At 60.5% G+C, this 18465-nt stretch overlaps 1 protein-coding gene across 2 annotated transcripts; it reads left to right on the plus strand.

The window, feature by feature from the left end:
• Positions 1-1967: 1967 nt before the first annotated feature.
• Positions 1968-17029, plus strand: KCTD15 (potassium channel tetramerization domain containing 15). Of its 2 annotated transcripts, none has more exons than XM_036118526.2 (7): positions 1968-2112; positions 3780-3877; positions 5482-5574; positions 6210-6385; positions 11392-11536; positions 14063-14368; positions 15593-17029. In XM_036118526.2, exons 3-7 carry the CDS (start codon positions 5509-5511, stop codon positions 15749-15751), a joined length of 852 nt encoding a protein of 283 aa, XP_035974419.1. In that variant the 5' UTR covers positions 1968-2112; positions 3780-3877; positions 5482-5508; the 3' UTR covers positions 15752-17029. The 2 variants fall into 2 exon arrangements, with proteins under 2 accessions (XP_035974419.1, XP_035974424.1); XM_036118531.2 differs by having other exon boundaries at positions 3783-3877.
• The last annotated feature ends 1436 nt before the right edge of the window (positions 17030-18465 follow it).

An 18465-nucleotide genomic window follows, 5' to 3' on the forward strand; every position in this document is an offset into this window, starting at 1 on the left:
GAGCAGAGAGTGGTGCTGCCAGGTCAGAGCTAGGAGCCAGAAGCCCGGAGGCTCCAGGGCGTGGGGAGCTGAGTGGGCAGCTCGTGGGCCCCGATGGAGCCGCTGCACAGATCCCTGACCTACTTCCAGGCCCCCTTTCTGTTCTAGGAGCCGCTAAAAATCCATAAATTAAGGAAATTAACTGATGGGGCCTGCGGCATCTTTGTAAGCTATTTAAATCTATAAATTTACAACATCTTCTGCATATATCAAGTAATTGAACTAACTGCAGGGATGTAACTTTAATGAGAAAATTTCCCCCTTCTCCTGTAGTTCGAGCTCTAAAATAAATAAATAAATAAAACCTTCCCTTAGGAGGAAAGTTTCTGCTTATTCCCGCGTGGAGAAGTTACAGAAGCGCTATCCGGGCGCTCTTTCCACGCGCGAGGTGCCCTAGTGAAGGGAAGCAGGCCCTGACTTGGTCCTTCTGCCACCAGCGCCCCCCGCCCCCCACCCAGCCCCGGGCCGCCCCCCCCGCTCCGTGATCGAGGCCGCTAGAGGGCGTCTAGGTCCGGCTGAGCTCCGGGTGGGGGCCCCCGCGCCGCTCCCGCCGGGAGCGCACCCGCCCTCCAGCCCGAGCCTGCCTCTGGCCCGGGCGTCCCCGGAGCCGGACGGGGGCGCAGTGCAGGCCAGGCGCACTGGAGACTCCGCGCTCCGTTTCCTAGGAGTCGGGAAATGGAGTTGGGGGGTGGGGGGGAGCGGGCGGGGCGCACGGGAAAGAGGAGAAAGAGGAAGGGGGGAGGAGGTAGGAGAGGAGGAGGAAGGGGCAGCCGACCTGGGGACCTGGGAGGGACGCCCCGGGCGCTGGCCTCGGCGCCCGGGGGAGTCTTGGCCGCAAACGTCTCCACCGCGCCGGGCGCGGAGAGGAAATGGCGCGTCTGGCCGCGGGCGACCGGCTGGGCGCCCCCCGCGCGCCCCTCCCCCGCGGTGGCCGACCGCGTGTCCGCAGACGTCACGGGCGCCGCTGCTCCCCGGCAGAGGGGCAGTCGGGGCCGAGACCCGGGGAGGGAGGCCGTGGAGGGGGAGGGGCGGCCCTGGCCCCCGGCTCCGCTCCAGCCCCGGCCGACTCGCAGCCCAGTTTCTTCCCAAGTCCCGCCCCTACCCCCGGGCGCCGCGGCGGCGGCTGCTCTCCTCTTTGTAACCGAAGAGTCAAGAAATGTGAGAAACGTGCCCTGTGTTACTTATTTGGGAGCCGAAAATTTATGCCCAGCTGAAAGCGCCCGGGGAAATATTACATCAGATGAAATGACAATGATTAAAATCAGCTTCTCCCCCGCCCCCTCCCGAGCCCGGAGGAGGCCCGGGCGCCGCGTGGCCGGCCGGCGGGGGGCGGGGGGCTGGGCGGCGGAGGGCGCGGGGGCCCGGGCGCACCGCTCCCGGGAGGGTCCTGGCGGAGGCCCCGGCGGGAAGGCGCGGGCTCCGGGAGAGGCGGGTGGGGATCGCCCGGCGAAAGGAGGGGAAACAGCGCATTTTTGTCGCCGAGCGCGGCAGGCGCGGGCGCGCGGAGCTAATTGCGACTCTAATCCTCTGCCCCGCGGCGCAGCCGAGCCCCGAGCCAGGAGTCGCCGCGCGCTCCCGCTCGCGCTCGCCGCGCTGGGTAATTTGGAGCCGGATCGCTGCCCTCTGCGTCCGGGCTGGGCCGCGACGGGGCGCGGGCTACGGACTGGGGTGGGGGGCTGATTTTCTCGCCAGCAATCAGGGAAGGCCGCTGGAGGGAGAGAGAGAGGAGGGAGGAGAGGAGGTGGGAGCGGCGGGAGGGCAGCCGGAGAGCGGCGCGAAGAGGAGGCGGCGGTGGTGGCGGCGGCGGCGGCCGCGAGGAGGGGAGGAGGCGAGGGGAGGGCGGGGAGGGGAGGCCCCGGCGCGCCGCGCCGCGAGGGGCCGCGCGAAGCGGGGGCCGGGGCGGGAGGGGTGGGTGGGGGGAGGGTTGGGGGCGAGAGAGAAAGTAACTCCAGGACGAGACCGGAGCGACCCGCGCAGCGAGCATAGGCGGCGAGGCTGCGCCCGGCGCCCGAGACCGGCGACTGCGGGGGGCGGGGGCTGCGCCCGAGCCGGATCCGGCGCTCCGGCTCCGAGGTAAGCCCCGCGCGGGCGGCCACCGCTCAGCGCCGCGCACCCCTGTCCCCAAAGTGGCGGCGATACCGAGAAAGTCGCTCGGCTGGGGTTCGGACCTAGGTGGGGGCAGCTGCTTTGTCCCGGTGCCGGGCGGCGGGGGCTGGCGGCGCGGGGGCACCCAGCACAAAGGCCTGGCGCGGGAGGGGGGGGATTGCCCACGTGGGCTGGCCCTGGCCCCGGGTGGACCCTCCCCACGCGGGCGGGCGCCGAGCTTCCGGCCGCGCGGGGCAGGATGTGTGTGTGGGGGGGTGTTGCAGGTCCCCGCACTCGGGCCTCAGTGCAGGGCCGAGCGCCCTGCAGGGCCAGCGAGTTTCCGGGGTCAGAACCGGGCTCACACAGCTGGGGCTTCGGGGCGCCCAGGGCCCGGCTTGGCGCCCAAATCAGAAAAAGTCTCTAACGGGACAGATGTGCGTCCTCTGACGCCCACCCCGGGAGTCCCAGACGGGGCGGGAGGGGCCGGCGAGCTGGTGGTGGTCCCAGGTGCGCGGGGTCGGGGGCCCAGCGCGGGCCGCACGGAGACGCGGTGGCCGCCTCCGGCTCGGGCTGCCCGCGGGTAGTCCCTGACCTGGACGCGCGCACGGGGCACACACTCGCAAACGCCCCTCTCGCGTAGCCGAAACGCCTTTCCGTCCTCCCGCGCCCCCCGCCTCGACTGCAGAAAGATAAGCTTCAAGTTTTCACTCCGTGTCTCAAATGTGCATGAAGGAATTTAACTGCACGAGTGAATAACAGCATTAGTTTCAATTAATTTTTTTTAAATCCCGGCAACAATAAACTTTGAGAACAAAAGCGCTTTTACGTCCTTAATTAGGCGAGCTTCCCATCTGTGGTCTCTAAGTGTCTGCCTTTTGATTTAACTTTGTCCTCCGCCCCGCCCCCGCCGCACACCCCTCCCCGCCCTGCCAGGCACTTCGGGTTCCGTGGCCACCCCCGCCCCGCGGCGCCGCCGGCCTTGGCCCAGCCGGCTCTGGCCGCCCCGAAGTTCACACCGGCCGGCGGGCTCTGCGGCGGGGCTGGCGCGCACCAGGTGGCACGCCCGCCCCCCCTCCGGGGCCCCCCACCCCCCACCCCCCCCGACAATTCTGCAGGCCCCTGGCACTCTCGCCCGCGGCTGGCGCCCAGGGCGCAGAGCTGAAGGGAGCTCGCGAGGCGCCTTCTGTTTACCTTTTATGGTTAAAATAACAGCTTAGCAAAGAAGCGACTTCACGAAGAAGCGATTTAGTGAAATCGTCTCAAGCTGCCGCAGCTCAGCCAGTTTAATCACCCCCAGAGAGCTGAACAACTGCGAGCACAATGGGACACAAAATCATTTTGTGTGTAAATGAGCGTGGCATTCTGCTCGCTTCCCTCTGCTCGGGCGGGCGGGGCTCGGCGGCGGCGGGCGGGCACTGGACCCGGGGCTCCCACCGCAGCTCCGAGAAGCAGGTCAATACCTAGCCAGTCTGGAGTCCCGCAGGCCCCCGGAGCACACACTACACTGCGGAGGCCCCTGCAACAGGCGGTTTGGACGAGCCTCGGGAGGGCCGCGGCGCGCTGGGGCTGGGTCGTAGGGTCGTGAGTTTGCTGGTGCCATTGAAGGACTGAACTTGTGTCTCTTACTGCACCCACTTTTGTGCTTCTGACCTCAGCAGTGGTGTCGGGGAAAGGTCGTTGTCCAGCACAGATGCGTTTGCCGGAGGCAGCAGTGGAGGTTCTGGTCGAGGCGTAAAGCCTGGGGCTTCCAATGGTGAGTTTCTGCTTTGCCATGAACATCAGGTTGCGCTTGTGATGGAAGAGAGGCTTGGATGAGAGCAAGGACTGAAGAGCTTTTGTGATGGGTACTTGGTGTTAAATGTCACTTGAGTCGTGTTCCTGGTAGTTGGGAAAACATTGCGCAGTCCGCTTTGATAGAATTTCCATCGGAATTCCTTCCAGCACAGTTTATCCTCAGTGTGGCTTTCCTTCTGACTCCTCCCCCAGCAGAGCCTCCCAGGGCAGGATAACCCATCCTGAGGTCTGTTTTGGTCTCTGAGAACTTCCTTGAGATAAGTGACCTGCTTTTCTGAGCTGGCCAGAAGTCAGGAATGCCACGAGCAGCAGACCCTGAGTAGCCCCCAGTGAGAGTATCAGTGAAACATCACTGTCTAATAGCAAGCCCCCACCCCCACGCCAGTTTCGGGTCAGGGAACTGGCCAGGACACCCAGGGCAGAACAAATCCTAGGAGAGGAACCTTACTTAAATTGGCAGGATTGATGATGCTCATTGGACCTTGGTTATGTTTTAAAATTGGAGGGTGAATTTCAAGACACAAGTCAAACCTGTGAGAGCTAAGTCCAGGTTAGGCTTGCGGGGGCCAGCGTGTGGGTGGGTGGGTGGGTGGGTGTGGGTGTTCACTGTGCCCCAGGAGACAGCCTCAAGTCCATGCAAGGGGCTGCATAGACCACCACCCCTCCAGCAGTGTTGTAGGGTGGCTTCTAGCGACTGAGGGACAGTCTTATTTCAGGTGGTCGTGGCATAGAGGAAGGTCGCTAAGTGACTGGGGAGGAGTAGGAGAGAGGGTCCATTTGCTGAGCTGCTGTCTGTTTCCTTCTGGCAGCTCTCTAATGCCTTGTGGGGGGGTGTGATCCCGAGGGGGTCTGGAATACATTAGGCACAGATAAGACCGTCCTGCGGGTCTGGGGAGAAACTGCAGAGGTGTGGGCTAGGCAAACAAAGACAAGTTTCCTCTCTCAGGCGCCCTAGGGAAGAGGTGGCTTCCTGCGTGACTTTTGCTCTTCCCCTGGCTTCTGCCAAAGGAGGCTGCTCTGTGTCTGGCCGTTCACAAACTGCATCTTAACCACGGTGGAGACGGTGTTCAGAGAGGTCCCGGGCTCCCCAGCCCATGGAGGCTGGGGGATCCTCCCTGAGCTGTGGTCCACGGGGCTCTCTGCTGATGCAAGAGGAGACACGCTTGGTAACGTGGCTCTGAACCAAAATACCAGGAAAATCAGATTTGTTCTGAAACATTTTGGGGCAGTAATGGTGAGCATATGCTTTAGTATTGTCATTAACCGAATTAGCAGACGTGGAGCTGCCCAGAAAACACGTGTGTGAGTGTGTGCGTGCATGTGTGTGTGCGCGCATTCATGCGTGTGTGTGCGTGCATGTGTGTGCGCACGTGCGTGCGTGTGTGTGCGTAAGCTGCTACGGCTTTGGAGCACAGGGACAGGGTAGTGGCGGGTGGAACCCGGAGAGGGCTGTGTGGTGTGGGGGTCCCAGAGAGCACAGGCGGAAAGGATGGTTCCGAGCATCTTTGAATCTGGGACTACGGAGGAGTAAAAGCCCTGTGGTTTTGTCGGTGCTCCCCACAGATACTCTGGGCAGCGATGGAAGCCTAGATGCCTCACCGCAAGGAGCGGCCGAGCGGGTCCTCGCTTCATGCCCACGGCAGCGCCGGCACTGCGGTGAGAGTCAGCAGGGTGGGCTGGGGCAGCGGCCGGTGGCCCCCTCTCTGCCCTTTTCCCCAACGCCTGCCTGCTCACCGGCCACCCGTCCCCACAGCCCCCGCCTTCAAGAGATGGCTGTTGACTGGCTGTACGATTATGTATTTTTTGAAACAAAAATGCTCTTAATTTGATGTGAAATTTACTACATGGATAAAACTCAACGCCTTAGGTGCTGAGGAAGTCACTAATTTAGAGGTGTCTCGTTACTGAGACAAACTTGCAAAAACCCCTGAATCCCAATTCACAAATTGGTGATTCGTTTGTCAGGGGATATTTCACATCTAACACATAAGCCCGCGACCTTTAATTAGAATTTTGCAGTTTGTTTTATGCCCCTGGAGGCTGACACCTTGAAAATTTTTTTTTTCTTGATTTCTTATTGCTAATAAGCATCTTTCTTTTTTCCCTCTGGTACTTGGAAGAAAATGATGCAAATACACTTAATTACAGCGGTGGCCATAATTTGTCAGCTGAATATGTGATCAGGCACAGGCAGAAGTGATCTGATTAGATCTGTGATCACATTGGCAATAAAGGGAGTGCACGGCTCTGTGGTGGAGAAACTCTTGTTCTCGCCTTGTCTCCATCTCCAGGAGGGAGGAAGCATGTCCCGGTTATCTCTTACCCGGTCGCCCGTGTCTCCCCTGGCCGCCCAGGGCATCCCACTGCCAGCCCAGCTCACCAAGTCCAACGCACCTGTGCACATCGACGTGGGTGGCCACATGTACACCAGCAGCCTGGCCACGCTCACCAAGTACCCCGACTCCAGGTAAGAGCCGAGCCCCACGTGGCACCAGGCGTGCCGTGGCTCCTGGCAGCAGGGGCCACCTGCCGCCAGTGGGGTCCGTCTCCTCTGCCAGCCACCAGGCAGGCTCTCCCGGGCCCACCTGCTCTCCCAGACCTGGGGCACCTAGGGGCCAGGAGGCCAAGGCTGCCTCTCGGAAGATGCTTTATACAGGGACTTGTGACCCTGTGTTGGTGGCATCAAAAGTGCCAGGTGGAGCTCCTGACCCACCGGCAGAAGCCCCTCATTCGGAGCCAGGCCCACCTGAAACCGGCCGGCAGCTGGCTGGGGAGTCTTAAGTGCCTTCAGGTTCCTCGGGACTGAGACTCAGGCCTGGCGTCTGCAGAGGATCATTTGTGAGCCATGCTACGTCCGCCTCGGGATGGTGTTGGAGAGAAGTGTCTAATCCTATTTCCTGCTCTAACCCTCGGTTAAGTACAGAAGGGGAGGGAGGAGTGGGAGTTGCAATTTGCCATCTTTGTCTGTTGGAGTGGCCCCTGCTAGAGGCTCCCTTGGGCGGGCGGTGACTAGCTAGGAATTCCAGGATGTTCAGGCATATCCAGGGCTGTGGATGAGCATGAGCCTCATACCCCCATCAGCAGACGAAGTGTCTCTGACCAGGAGCCTCCCAACAGGGCACCTTGCTCTCCGCCCAGCTCCCTGCAGCTCCTGGCTCCTGGGCCCATTTGTGGGAGGTGCCAGGAGGTGCCGCTTGGGCATGACCCTCCCAGGGGCAGACGTGGCTTCCTGTTGGCATAGCAGCAGGGCTGACCGGAGCTGGGACGGGCCTCTGAGCATCTCCTGGAGGTGACGCAGTGTGCTGCTTGCTCCTGGCACGGCGAGGCAGCCACCACGGAGGGCTGAGCAGCAGGAGGGCCAAGGCTGCAGGGTATCGCCCTTGTTTTATACATTTAAAAAAAACAAGAGGAGCTAATTAAGCCCCCAGACACCGAGGGATCATCTCTGGGAAGCTCTCTCGTCTGTCGCCGGCGCGGTGGCTCAGCGCCGAGGCTTCCGAGCGCATGGCACCTTGAGGAGGGCCGGGGTGGAGCTCTCCACGGGGGCAGGAAAGCTCCCTCGAGGAGCCGGTGCTGGAGGTGGATATAGCGTCCGGCTCGGAATCTGGGGAGCCCGGGCTACAGATGGCAGTCGGACTCACTCCCTCAGCGCAACAGAGCCTAGGCCTGGGGCGCTTGTGAACTTGGCGCTTGCAGCCACGAGGCCCCACCGGCAGTGCCGGCCTGCGCGCTCGCTTGCAGAGCTCTGTCTAGGATGGGAGATGGATTCTGCTTATTTAATTTCAATTTTGCCTTCTGCGGCATTCCCGAGTTGTTTGAGATAGATCATCCCTTAATCGGTTGACGACGTTTGTGAGTGAAATTCATAAAACCCTTGCCCACAACCTCTCTGAAGAGTGTTTCTTGAAATCAGACACTTGCCTTTCTAGAGTAATCACAGCTCAGGCCTGCGGGGAGCGGCTGCCTCATTCTTGTCTTCAGGGCTGCTGCCTGGGATCAGCAAGGGCAGGGGCAGCCCTCCCCCCCACTCCCATACCCACAGTGCCGCTCCTCTTTGCCCGTCCTCCTGCTCTTCGGTGTGGGGCAGGCCCTCTCACTGGGGGGCTGAGGCCCCCTGTGGCCCCATGATCCAGCATGTGGGACCCTCGGCAGCAGGACGTGCCCAGAGGGGGTGGCGGTCTGCATTCTTTCTGCAGGGCTGGGGCTCTGAGATGAATCCGTCTTTCTTGCCTGGATGGCTTCTGGCTCAGGGCAGAGCTGCTCCCTGGGCCTGAAGCTTTGGCCTAGAGGCCAAGGGGTGGCGTGACCCGTAGGACCGTCAGGGGACAGTGGGTCAGGCCGGGCCTGGGAAGTGGGTTGGATAGCTTTGCTGGCAAGAGCCCCTCAGATCTCTCTCGTCCTTCTTTAAGTGAATCATTAAAATTAAAAAACATTTTTTCACCAATTCTGGAAACCAAGATCAGTCCCTCACCCAGTGGCACTGATGTATGAGTCACCAAGAGAAGGAGAAGTAAGAGTGCTGAGGTCACCCCGGGTGGGGGGGTTCTGGATATCAGGCAAGTCCCACCTGGGCAGTGCCGTGAGATCAGGGGGCTGGTGCCCCACAGCCGTGGGTCCCTGAGCCCACAGGACTATGCCCGGGCTTCTGGTTCTCGGCTCCTCGGCGTGGGGCGGGGGGGGTGGGGTGGAGGGGCTCCGACAACAGGGAGCAGGTGCCGCCATTAGCCTGCGCCCAGAAAGAGCAGGGCATGGCTGCCCAGGGCTGCAAGTGGCCTCCCCTGGGCTGCTACCTTGCCCGTCCCTGCCGGACAGCCATTAGCTGCTGCCATAACAGTCCCAAGCTGGTGCCCGTGCTGGCCGTGGGAAGCGGCAAATTAAGCCAGGCGCTCCAGGACTAATAAAACCTTCCCCTGAAACATGCAGGAAATTGGAGCCAAAGGTTTAAAAAAAAAAAGAAGACCTCCGTCAGCTGGGGTCAGAACTGGCCAGATTATTCCATGAAGGGCTTCTGAAGTTGGCACCCCCAAATCTTGCAGCCTCTCTCAGAGGGTGACCCAGGGAAGGAGCTGGCTCTTAAGACCCTGCCAGGGGGCCGGGGGGGGCGGTGGAGGGGGGTCCTCTTGTGGCAATTGTCCTAACCTGCCCTCAACCTACTCACATCTTTGTTAGCCTCAGACCCCGAGGGCATGAAAGGCCTTTGTCCTTCGAAGAGACACTGAGGGTAATAGCTAGAACTAGTCTTAAAATAAGGCCAATTGAGAACCTCCTAGCCTTGGACCAATAAGACAGCCTAGAACCCAACCAGCCCTGGAATGTGGGGTGGTCAGGAGTCCCCTAGACCAACAGGATGGTGTGGAGCCCAGCCCTGGCATCGGAGAGATCTGCAACATAGCCCGGCCTAGAACATTGTTTGCTGCATAGAGGGTTTGAGCTCAACCAGGAAGGGTGGAGAAAGTTCCACAGGGAGGCTGAGGCTTGGGTCTGGCTTGCCTGTGGATGTGGTTCTTCCTTCTTCCTGCCAGTGCCATGTGTGGGCCCTCCTCTGTCTGGGGAGGACTGCCCATGGGACCAGGCAGCCTTGCTCAGTCCCATCTGCCTCTCGGGTGCTGGACGGCCCTCGTTCTGACATCTGAATACCCAAGCTCTGCTGAGGCCAGGTCTTGGGGGCTTTGGCAGCTGGAACAGGCCTTGGAGCCCACAAGGCTTTCCAGCAGGGGCTGTGTTCCCTAGGCCTGGGAAGTTCATAGGGCTCAGTGGCCTTCGGAGTCCTCAGATGAGTCATATCTGGTGACCGCAGTCCTGGTTCCACAGGCCCAGACCTCTCCACACCTCATCCTAAGCTCTGAGCTGCTCACACCTACCCGTGAGGCGGCCTTGCCCTCTACACGGCCTCTCTGGGACCGGGGCTTGGCCATGTCCCCAGAGGGAGAATAGGGGAGTGCATGGCTACTGCACACCCGGGCAGGCCCTCATGGCCAATGCCCTGAGGGTGCCAGGCCTGCAGAGTGGGGGACAGCGTGGGCAGGAGGCCCTGAGAGCGGCTTCGGGGATTCTCAGCCCTCAGCTTCTGCCCAGCTCGTGTGCCCTGGCACATAATGGCGGGGCAGGGTAGGGCCTCGGGAGCGGTGACTTGGAGCGCACAGAGGATGGGGCTGTTGGTGGAGAGCGGAGCCTCCCTGGAGGGCCCTCGCTGGTGCGGGCAGTGAGTCGGGGGGCTTAGGCACCAGCTGTGCAGGCTAGGCTAGAAGGCCTTAGTCCCACACCGGGGCCACCGCTCTCCCGGGCTGTGCACGCACACTGTCACCACCGCAGGGTTTTGCTGGTCGGTGGCCGTACCTGCTGAAGGTGTGTCCGGAGGGGCCATCCCTGAGGGGACCCTGCCAGCCCCCCACCTGTTCCTCAGTCCAGCTCTTGGCTGTCCCCACCCTCCTTGGGGCCCGTAACTGTCCACAGCCGGGCCTGGGGTCAGCAGGAGACTTAGCCAAACAGGGCCGCCTGCCGTGGGCATTGGAGAGGCCCCAGCCCTCCTCCCTGCAGCGGACGGGGACAGGCAGGGGCTCCCCACGAGCTGCCCACAGGTCCTGGGTTTCTGTCCGAACCACTGCCCTCCAGAGGACAGGCCGCTGGGACGAGACCTGTCTGTCCTGCCAGCGTGCACGCTTGTTTCCGTGCGTGTGTGCACAGGCACATGGGCACCTACCGAGCGCGTGTACGTGCGTAGACCGCGGTGCGTGCGTACATGTTTGCACCGCAGCTCGTGTGCAAGCACACTGTTGAGTGTGTGAGGCACACATGCTGTCCCCCCGCCTGCCTCCTTTCCTCCCCGAGGGCCCCCCGCGGGAGCGGCTGCGCGTGGTGTGTCTGTGACTCTGTCAAGCGTACCGAGCAGCGTCTCTGGGTGGTTGGTGTTGGCTGGTGTGGCCTCCGCCTGGGTGTGTCTGGGTCTGCCTGTGACTCGCGTGTTGCAAGGGAGGGGACCGTGGGATGCTGGGCCCGTGGCCCAAGCGCGTCCCATCTGATGCTCATTCACGTGGGTTGGGTGAGGTGGGTGTGTGTGACCCGAGACCGCCTTGCCCGGTCTACCTGTGTTCACTGGGCGTGGGGCTGCGGGCTGCGGTATCTGATGGCTGGTGGGAGTTTTCTGGGTGGGTCTGCCTGGCAAGGGTTCGTGTGCGTGGGGCAAGGAGGCTGCCGTGTCTGGGTCTCGCTGTGGTTTTCCAGGCCTGGAACGTGTCGGCAGGCCGGTGCGAGCGGCCGGTGTGTCTGTCTCTGGCTGGGGCTTGTGGATGTCGGCCGGGTACCAAGCATGTGCTGGTGTCCTGCCCGGCTGTGGCCTGATGGCCCTCGGTGTGTGCACACACCTGGGGTGCCTGGCGCGGTCCCAGAGTTAGGCATGCCGGGCCCCTTGCCCCTGCAGCAGAGGGGGGGCGGCCTGGCCTCCCATCAGATGCCCCCCCTCTCCCTCTCTCCCAGAATAAGCCGCCTCTTCAATGGCACCGAGCCCATCGTCCTGGACAGTTTGAAGCAACATTATTTCATCGACCGGGATGGGGAGATTTTCCGCTACGTCCTGAGCTTCCTGCGGACGTCCAAGCTGCTGCTCCCGGATGACTTCAAGGTGAGTCTGCGGCCGGCAGCTCCCCTGAGCCGCCTCTGCGGTGGCATTACACAGGGGACGCTGTGACTTAATAAATGGACCCGTGGTCGTCATGGCAACCATAAAAAGTTAAACGGTGGAGCCGAGGGCTAAATCAGTTTTTCTAAACTAATTTTGTTTTCTCACATTTTTAGCTTATTTATCAGGGTGTAACAATTAAGCAGCGGTGCTTACCCCTTTTCGTTTGCTGTGCTGAAGGATGGTCGCATGCCAAAGTTACGGGAGTTAGAGCTTTCCCACATCTGTTCCTTGTTGGCAGCTTGCAGGGGAAACCCTGATCCAAACCAACCAGACCTTTTAAACAAAAGGTTACCCCCAGGTCCCGGGGCGAGCCTGTCCAGGGCAGCCGACCTGGTTCCGAGAGGCCCACCTCCATGCTGGGCCCCTCCACGGCACTGGGGATCCCCGAGGAAGGAAGCTCAGGCCTGCAGATGCCCGCCCTTCCTTCCTTCCTTCCTGCCTTCCTTCCTGCCTGCCTTCCTGCCTGCCTTCCTGCCTGCCTGCCTTCCTGCCTGCCTGCCTTCCTCCCTTCCTTCCTCCCTTCCTCCCTTTCTCCCTCCCCCAGAGACCCAGTGGCCCTGGGGCTGATTTGTCCTCCATCCAACTGATACTGGGTGCCAACAACCAAAGTCAGGCCAAAGATACAGTGAAATATGCAGACATGGGTCCTGTCCCCATAGCACTTATAATCTAGTGAAAGGTGTTGAACCAAAAAAAAAAAAGAAAAAAAACATGAATTCCCTGGGGGGCAAATGTTCCATAGAAGTAGAGAATGTGGTGAAGGGGAACCATGGAGAACCTGGCCCCAGGGGGTTTGGAGAGAAGGTTGCTTCTCTGGGTGAAGGAGGAACGGGGCCAAACAAGTATAAGGGCCTTGATGAGGGGGCAGGGTGGCAAGAAGCTTGGTACCTTCCAGAACCAGAGAGAAGGTGTCAGCCTGGGGCTGTATGAAGTGGGAGGGGAAAGGAGGCTGCCCCTTGAGGTGGGACCTTGGTGGCCAGCTCAGCATTTGGCATTTTACCTGGAATGCAGTGGAAGGGTTGTGAGCAGGGAATGACAATCAGGTTTGCAAGTCAGAAGGACAGCCCTGGCTGCTGTATGGGGAAGGATGCAGTGAGGGTGAGGGGTGGGAGCAGGAGGCCAAGCGAGGTTTCCTAAAGGCCTTGGTCCAGGTGGGAGGCAGCGAAGATAGAGCAAAGTGGCAGATTAGATTTCTGTTTAGGAATTGGCCATGGAAGGCCGTGGTGTGAATCGGTCGGGGCTAAGGGGACTCTCGAGGCTGCTTCCTGGCCTTTGGCTTGGGTCCTGAGTGAATACATGGAGGCCCAGGGATGGGACAGGCTGGAAGGAGCGTTGCATCTCACTCTTGCATGGAATTGATGGTGGGGCATCGGGTGGAGAGGTTCTGGTGGAGAGGTTCTGGGCTATAAGGGAAAATGTGTGCAGATACCATTTAAAACCTCAAGAGTGGATGAGAGCAGACGCCCAGGAGGGAGCCCTGAGGAACCCCAGTGGAGGGACAGGATGGGTCCCTGACAGACAACAGGCCTGGGTCGGGGCTAGAACTTGGGCTTCCCTCTGAGTGGTTCCAGAGGCTGGGGCCAGCAGGTGGAAGGGACTGAGGGCCTGGGGGGTGGGCCGTGCTTTGGGGGTTGGGCCTCCTTGCCTCTCCCCCAGGGGTCCTCAAGTTCACCAGCCAGCCTTGAGCTCAGCCCCCAATGAGTGGCCCAAGTCCTGGGGTCCTAAGCCACTCAGGGCCCGGGCAAATATGGGCGTGCATGTGTTTGGGGGACAGTTGGTGTGAGCGTGCCAGCCTGGGAGTGGGCTGTGTGGAGGTGGGCTTCCCACTCCCAGACACCTCCTCAACCTGCCTGCTAGGGCAGGATGGGCCCGGCACTTGGCAGATTTTGTCGCCCCTTAGACCTCACCCCCTTCTCTGAGCTGGGTGTTTATGTCCGCTTTATAGACGGTAAAACAGGCTCTGACAGGGTCAGTAACTGACGATCAGAGGCCTCAGGGCTGGTAGACAGTGTGCCAAAAATCCCACCCAGGCAGGTCTGCTTTGCCTCGCTGCTGGGCTGTGAGCTCCTCCCCTGCAGGTGAGGATGCTGCTCCCCTCTGCCTGGCCCAGCCTCTCTTCTCTGGGATTCTAAGAAGGCGGCAGGTCCGCAGGCCATAGGCACGGCCTCAGGCTGCCCTAGTCCAGCCCCCTTGGTCTTTGCAGAGGCCCCTCTCTGCTCCAGGGACTTGAGGCCAGATGGAAGAGCGCAAGGTTATCTGGCAAGGGTGCACGCCAGCTGCCGCCTTTGGGTTAAGGCTAGACTCCTGGGGCTTGTACACATTCAGCTGCGCCTCATTCTCCCCATCTGTACAATGGGTACGACCATCGCAGTCCGCACTGAGCCCTGGGGGGGGGCAGGGCGCGTGGGGGGCCGGAGCGGGGAAGAGCAGCCCCGGCCGCGGCCATCGCTGTGCGCGCGCCCGCAGGACTTCAGCCTGCTGTACGAGGAGGCGCGGTACTACCAGCTGCAGCCCATGGTGCGCGAGCTGGAGCGCTGGCAGCAGGAGCAGGAGCAGCGCCGCCGCAGCCGCGCCTGTGACTGCCTCGTGGTGCGCGTCACGCCGGACCTGGGCGAGCGCATTGCGCTCAGTGGCGAGAAGGCCCTCATCGAGGAGGTCTTCCCCGAGACCGGGGACGTCATGTGCAACTCTGTCAACGCCGGCTGGAACCAGGACCCCACGCACGTCATCCGCTTCCCGCTCAACGGCTACTGCCGGCTCAACTCCGTGCAGGTGAGGGCTGCGCCCGCCCCGCCCCGCCTCCCCCCTGCCTTCCCCCTTGGGCCTCCGGCGGCAGCGGGCATACGTGGAGGGAGGCGCGGTCCTTGAAACGGTGAAGCCCTCCGTGCCATCTTACAGAAGAGGCAACAATGTGTCACTGCATAATTTATGTCCCGCTCATAATTAAATGATGGCGCCTGGGGGATGGACTTAAAAAAATTGATCTGTGCTTTTTTTTTTTCTTTTTCCAAAAGGATGTTCTATAAAAATGGCCCAGAGTATTTTCAACAAAGTGTGCTTCATTTGACACCCAGAGTCTGCCTTTCGATTCAAATTAAACCCAGGCCGTCTAAGGGGGCAGGTCAGAGGCTGAGCGAAGGTGGCCTGGAGCCCCCTTGCTCACCCCGCTGACCCGCAGCCACCGCACCCAGATGGCTGCCCAGAGCCGTTCTGAGCTGGCCTTCCTCAGATGGGTCTCAGAGCTGGGGAACCCCAGAGGGGTGGGGCCTATTCTGCACCGGCTCTTCCAGACCCAGGAGCAGACTCCTATTTCAGGCTTAGGGCAGAGTGGACACTGGGGGAGGAAGTGCTCCTCCCCCCTCCTCCCATGCACACATTCCACAGGCTGTCAGTCAGAACTTGCTACCCGTGGGACACAGGTGTCGGACACAGTGATGAGACCCCCCCCCCCCACAGAGGTACAAATCCACGTGGACTCGGAGGCCTGTAGAGACTCAGACACCAAGAGGCCTCCTCCACCTCCCCACCCCGAGTTCCCTTGAGCTGATGAGCCCCCAGGCCCCAAACCATCTGGGACTCACAGCTCAGGGAAGCAGGTGGCCGCCCAGAGGCCAGGGGCAGGGTCTCTTTTATTGAGTCAGGCCTCAGTGTGGTGGGAGAGGGGGGCTGGACCACATGTCTGGGGGGGGCAGTTACACCCTGGAGAAGAGAGAAGGGGCCCCAAGTCTCTTTCTGCCTCTGGATCAAGCTGTGGACCCCTGAGAGGGGCAGGATGGGGTGGCCTTTCCCAGGTTTGGTCACTCAAGGGGACCCGGGGTCTGGCTGCTCCCGTCCCTCCCGTGGTTGCTCAGCTGGTGGTTCTGCAGGGCGGTGTCTGTCCTGAGGTCTGAACAGGAGGATTGGCTTGCCCTGGCTGATGCCCACCTGCCCGCAAGGCCAAGCCAGGCAGACTCTTTTGCAGCGGGGCATCGCTGACCCTTCTTTCTTCCCCGGCAGGTGCTGGAGAGGCTGTTCCAGAGGGGTTTCAGTGTGGCTGCATCCTGTGGGGGTGGCGTGGACTCCTCCCAGTTCAGCGAGTACGTGCTGTGCCGTGAGGAGCGGCGGCCGCAGCCCACCCCCACTGCGGTCCGGATAAAGCAGGAGCCCCTGGACTAGGCCCCGCCTCAGTGCCCGCCGGAGGCCGCTTGGCCCTGGGGACACCCCAGGGACCTGGAAACAGTGCTGGGGAGTTCTGCCTCTGCCTGCAGCAGTGGGCATGAGACTGAGGGTGGGGCTGGAGGGTCCAGAGCCAGCCCGGGGAGCCGCAGGTATCCTGGCAACAGCGCGTGGGATGCCGGAGGCACGCCCACCGAAGGACCGCTGATGTGACCCAGAGCTGCTGCGGTGGGAACAGTTCTCCGGGCACTTGGGCTCCCCGGCCCGGCGCGGCCTGCTCCGAGGCAGGGTCAGCAGAGGCCTCCGGGCCCACGCCGGGGGAGCTGTTCATCCTTCTCCACGCGTGGCAGTCTCCGCTGGGTCTCCTTGTGTCACAGATGGCTTATTTTTCTACACTATTTAAGATGGAAGGAACTAACTGCACAAGCCAGAGAGGCTGACAAGGACCAACGCTTCTTCATCTGGTGCTCCGTTCGTAGCTGGACGGGCAGTGTGCCCCCCGCAGGTGCCCGCAGAGTGGGGCTTGGAGACTTCTGGTCCCTGCTCCAGAGACAGATGCAAGAACGGCAATGCCGTAGGAACTGAAGCAGGGCCCCCAGGGAGCAGGGCTGCCGGGAGGAGGGCTCTGTGGGTGTGGGGGATGGATGGCTCTGGAACCATCTGAGACCCTCCCCTTTGCTGCCACCCAGGGTGCAGGCCACACTTGGTGAGTCACCTGACCTACCAATGCCCCAGGGGCTTCCAGTCCTGTCTGAGTGTCCTCACCTGGGCTTCTGCAGAAGTCTCTCCCCATCCAGACCAGCCACGGGGCCACACCGCATCCTTACCTCAGGAATGGGCCCCATGGTGAAGGGGCCCATGTGTCAGCAGCATCCTCTGGGTCCCCAGCTCAGGAAGCCGTCCCCAGCTCCACTTTTCCCACACTAATATGCACACTGAATTTGAATGAAACTGTTACACTAGCTTGCCGATGAGACTGGGACACAAGGCGTACCTGGGGCTCTGGGCTCCGGATTCCAACAAGGACCGGCCACGAGGGGTCCTCCCAGACAACAGGCGCAAAGGTGGACACCCCCCCCCTTGTCCCCCTTCCCCGCGCTGGCTCCACCCGGGTGGGGAAGTCTTGGAGGGGCACCCCAGCCGGCCCCGCGCTGTGTATGATGCCTGTAGACTTGTATATGACTCCTTTAATATTGTAAAGATGCCGATGTACAATTGTGTGTGTGTGTAAACACATTACGTTCCTAGTTCATGCCATAAATGATGCTCTAAAGCAAACGACTCAGGCTCCGTCCTGTGCAGAAGCGACAGCTGGATCCCGCCTGGCACGCAGTGCGCAGTGTGGGGTGGTTTGGGGGTGGGGCCCCCCCCAGTCGGGAAGAAACAGACCCCTCTCTCCCACGCAGCCCTAGCTGGGAGGGGAAGGGGCAGGGTCCCAAGCGGCCGTTATTTATTACATTTGGGTGTTTCCTCTCTGCTGTGCCTGTCCCCTCTGGGCAGCACAGATTCTGAATTCTGATTCACAGCCCCGAACCAGATGCCATACAGGGGGAAGGCAGACAGAAAGTGTCCGGGGGCTTTTGAACCTAGCCTTAAATGTTTGAGATTTTTCCCTCCCTGGCTGTGGGTTGAGGTCGGCGTCCTCTTAGCACCCCCCCAAAGCAGTAGAAGGTGGCCAGCCATGGCTTCGTCCATCCCGGGGTCCTCGCAGCCCCCGGCATGAGAACCACAGGCCACTGGAGCACGGAACAAGGTCTCAGTGCCTCTTTCCAGGGGTAGGCCTCCCGTTTTAATAAGTCTTTTTGTGTTTTTCCTCAAAGCCCTTATGTTCTAACCCACGAGGACCCTTTTACATGCCTGGTAAGGGGCACCAGCTTCAACCTGCCTGCAGGACGGGAGCACAGAGAGCCTCATCCTGTCGGAGGCCACAAAGCAGACGCCATCCGCCGTACAATCTAATTTGCGGGACAGACTTACTAGCCTTCTTTGCTTAGCAACGCGCCTACGGTTGGCACACCTGCATTTTGGCATCTGAGGCTCACGTCTGAGAGGGGGAGAAAGTGTTGTGCTTATTAGAAAGGAAGTCTTGTGAAAACAGCTCAGTGCTGCCTGTGTTTTGGGTTTTTCTGGTATGATAGCCAGGATGGTTACTGGTGGCTGGAGATCCCCTAACATTTTCAAGCAAACTCTCTTTCTTTTTGATTAGACCGTGAGATCCCCTAACATTTTCAAGCAAACTCTCTTTTTGATTAGACCGTGAGATCCCCTAACATTTTCAAGCAAACTCTTTTTGATTAGACCGTCGTGCTGAAAAAAACAACGAAAACAGTAACTACTTTGTCACTCCTATGTCTTTACTAATTAAGTAACATCAGGAAGTCCATTGGCCACATAAATTGGCAATTTCTGAATCTGTAGAGATATCCGATGCTCCCACAGTAACGCTAAAATTCTAATATATGGAGTCCCCATAAACAGCACAAATTAGTGGTCCCTTTAAAACATTTTTCTACTTCTGGAATGACTATATTCTAAGTAATCTTTTGATCAAATACCAGCAGCATAAATGTTTCTTCTGTTCTTCAGGAGCCTCAAAACTGATTATTTATGATAAGCAACTAGAGAGAGAGCTCGGCCAACACTGCCCAACCTCCACCAGGGCAGGGGAGAACCGGCCAAGCCACGGCACGTGGCTTTTGCCACTGTCCTGCTCA

The sequence above is a fragment of the Halichoerus grypus genome, chromosome 15, assembly GCF_964656455.1.
Source record: "Halichoerus grypus chromosome 15, mHalGry1.hap1.1, whole genome shotgun sequence".
Taxonomy (NCBI): Eukaryota; Metazoa; Chordata; class Mammalia; order Carnivora; family Phocidae; genus Halichoerus; species Halichoerus grypus.

What these genes read in the sequence shown, in the direction of transcription:
- KCTD15 (XM_036118526.2), top strand. Translation starts at nt 5,509, where the DNA reads ATGCCTCACCGCAAGGAGCGGCCGAGCGGGTCCTCGCTTCATGCCCAC. An exon ending in ACCAAGTACCCCGACTCCAG is followed by an intron (nt 6,386 to 11,391) that starts GTAAGAGCCGAG and finishes CCTCTCTCCCAG; the next exon opens with AATAAGCCGCCTCTTCAATG. An exon ending in TGCTCCCGGATGACTTCAAG is followed by an intron (nt 11,537 to 14,062) that starts GTGAGTCTGCGG and finishes GCGCGCCCGCAG; the next exon opens with GACTTCAGCCTGCTGTACGA.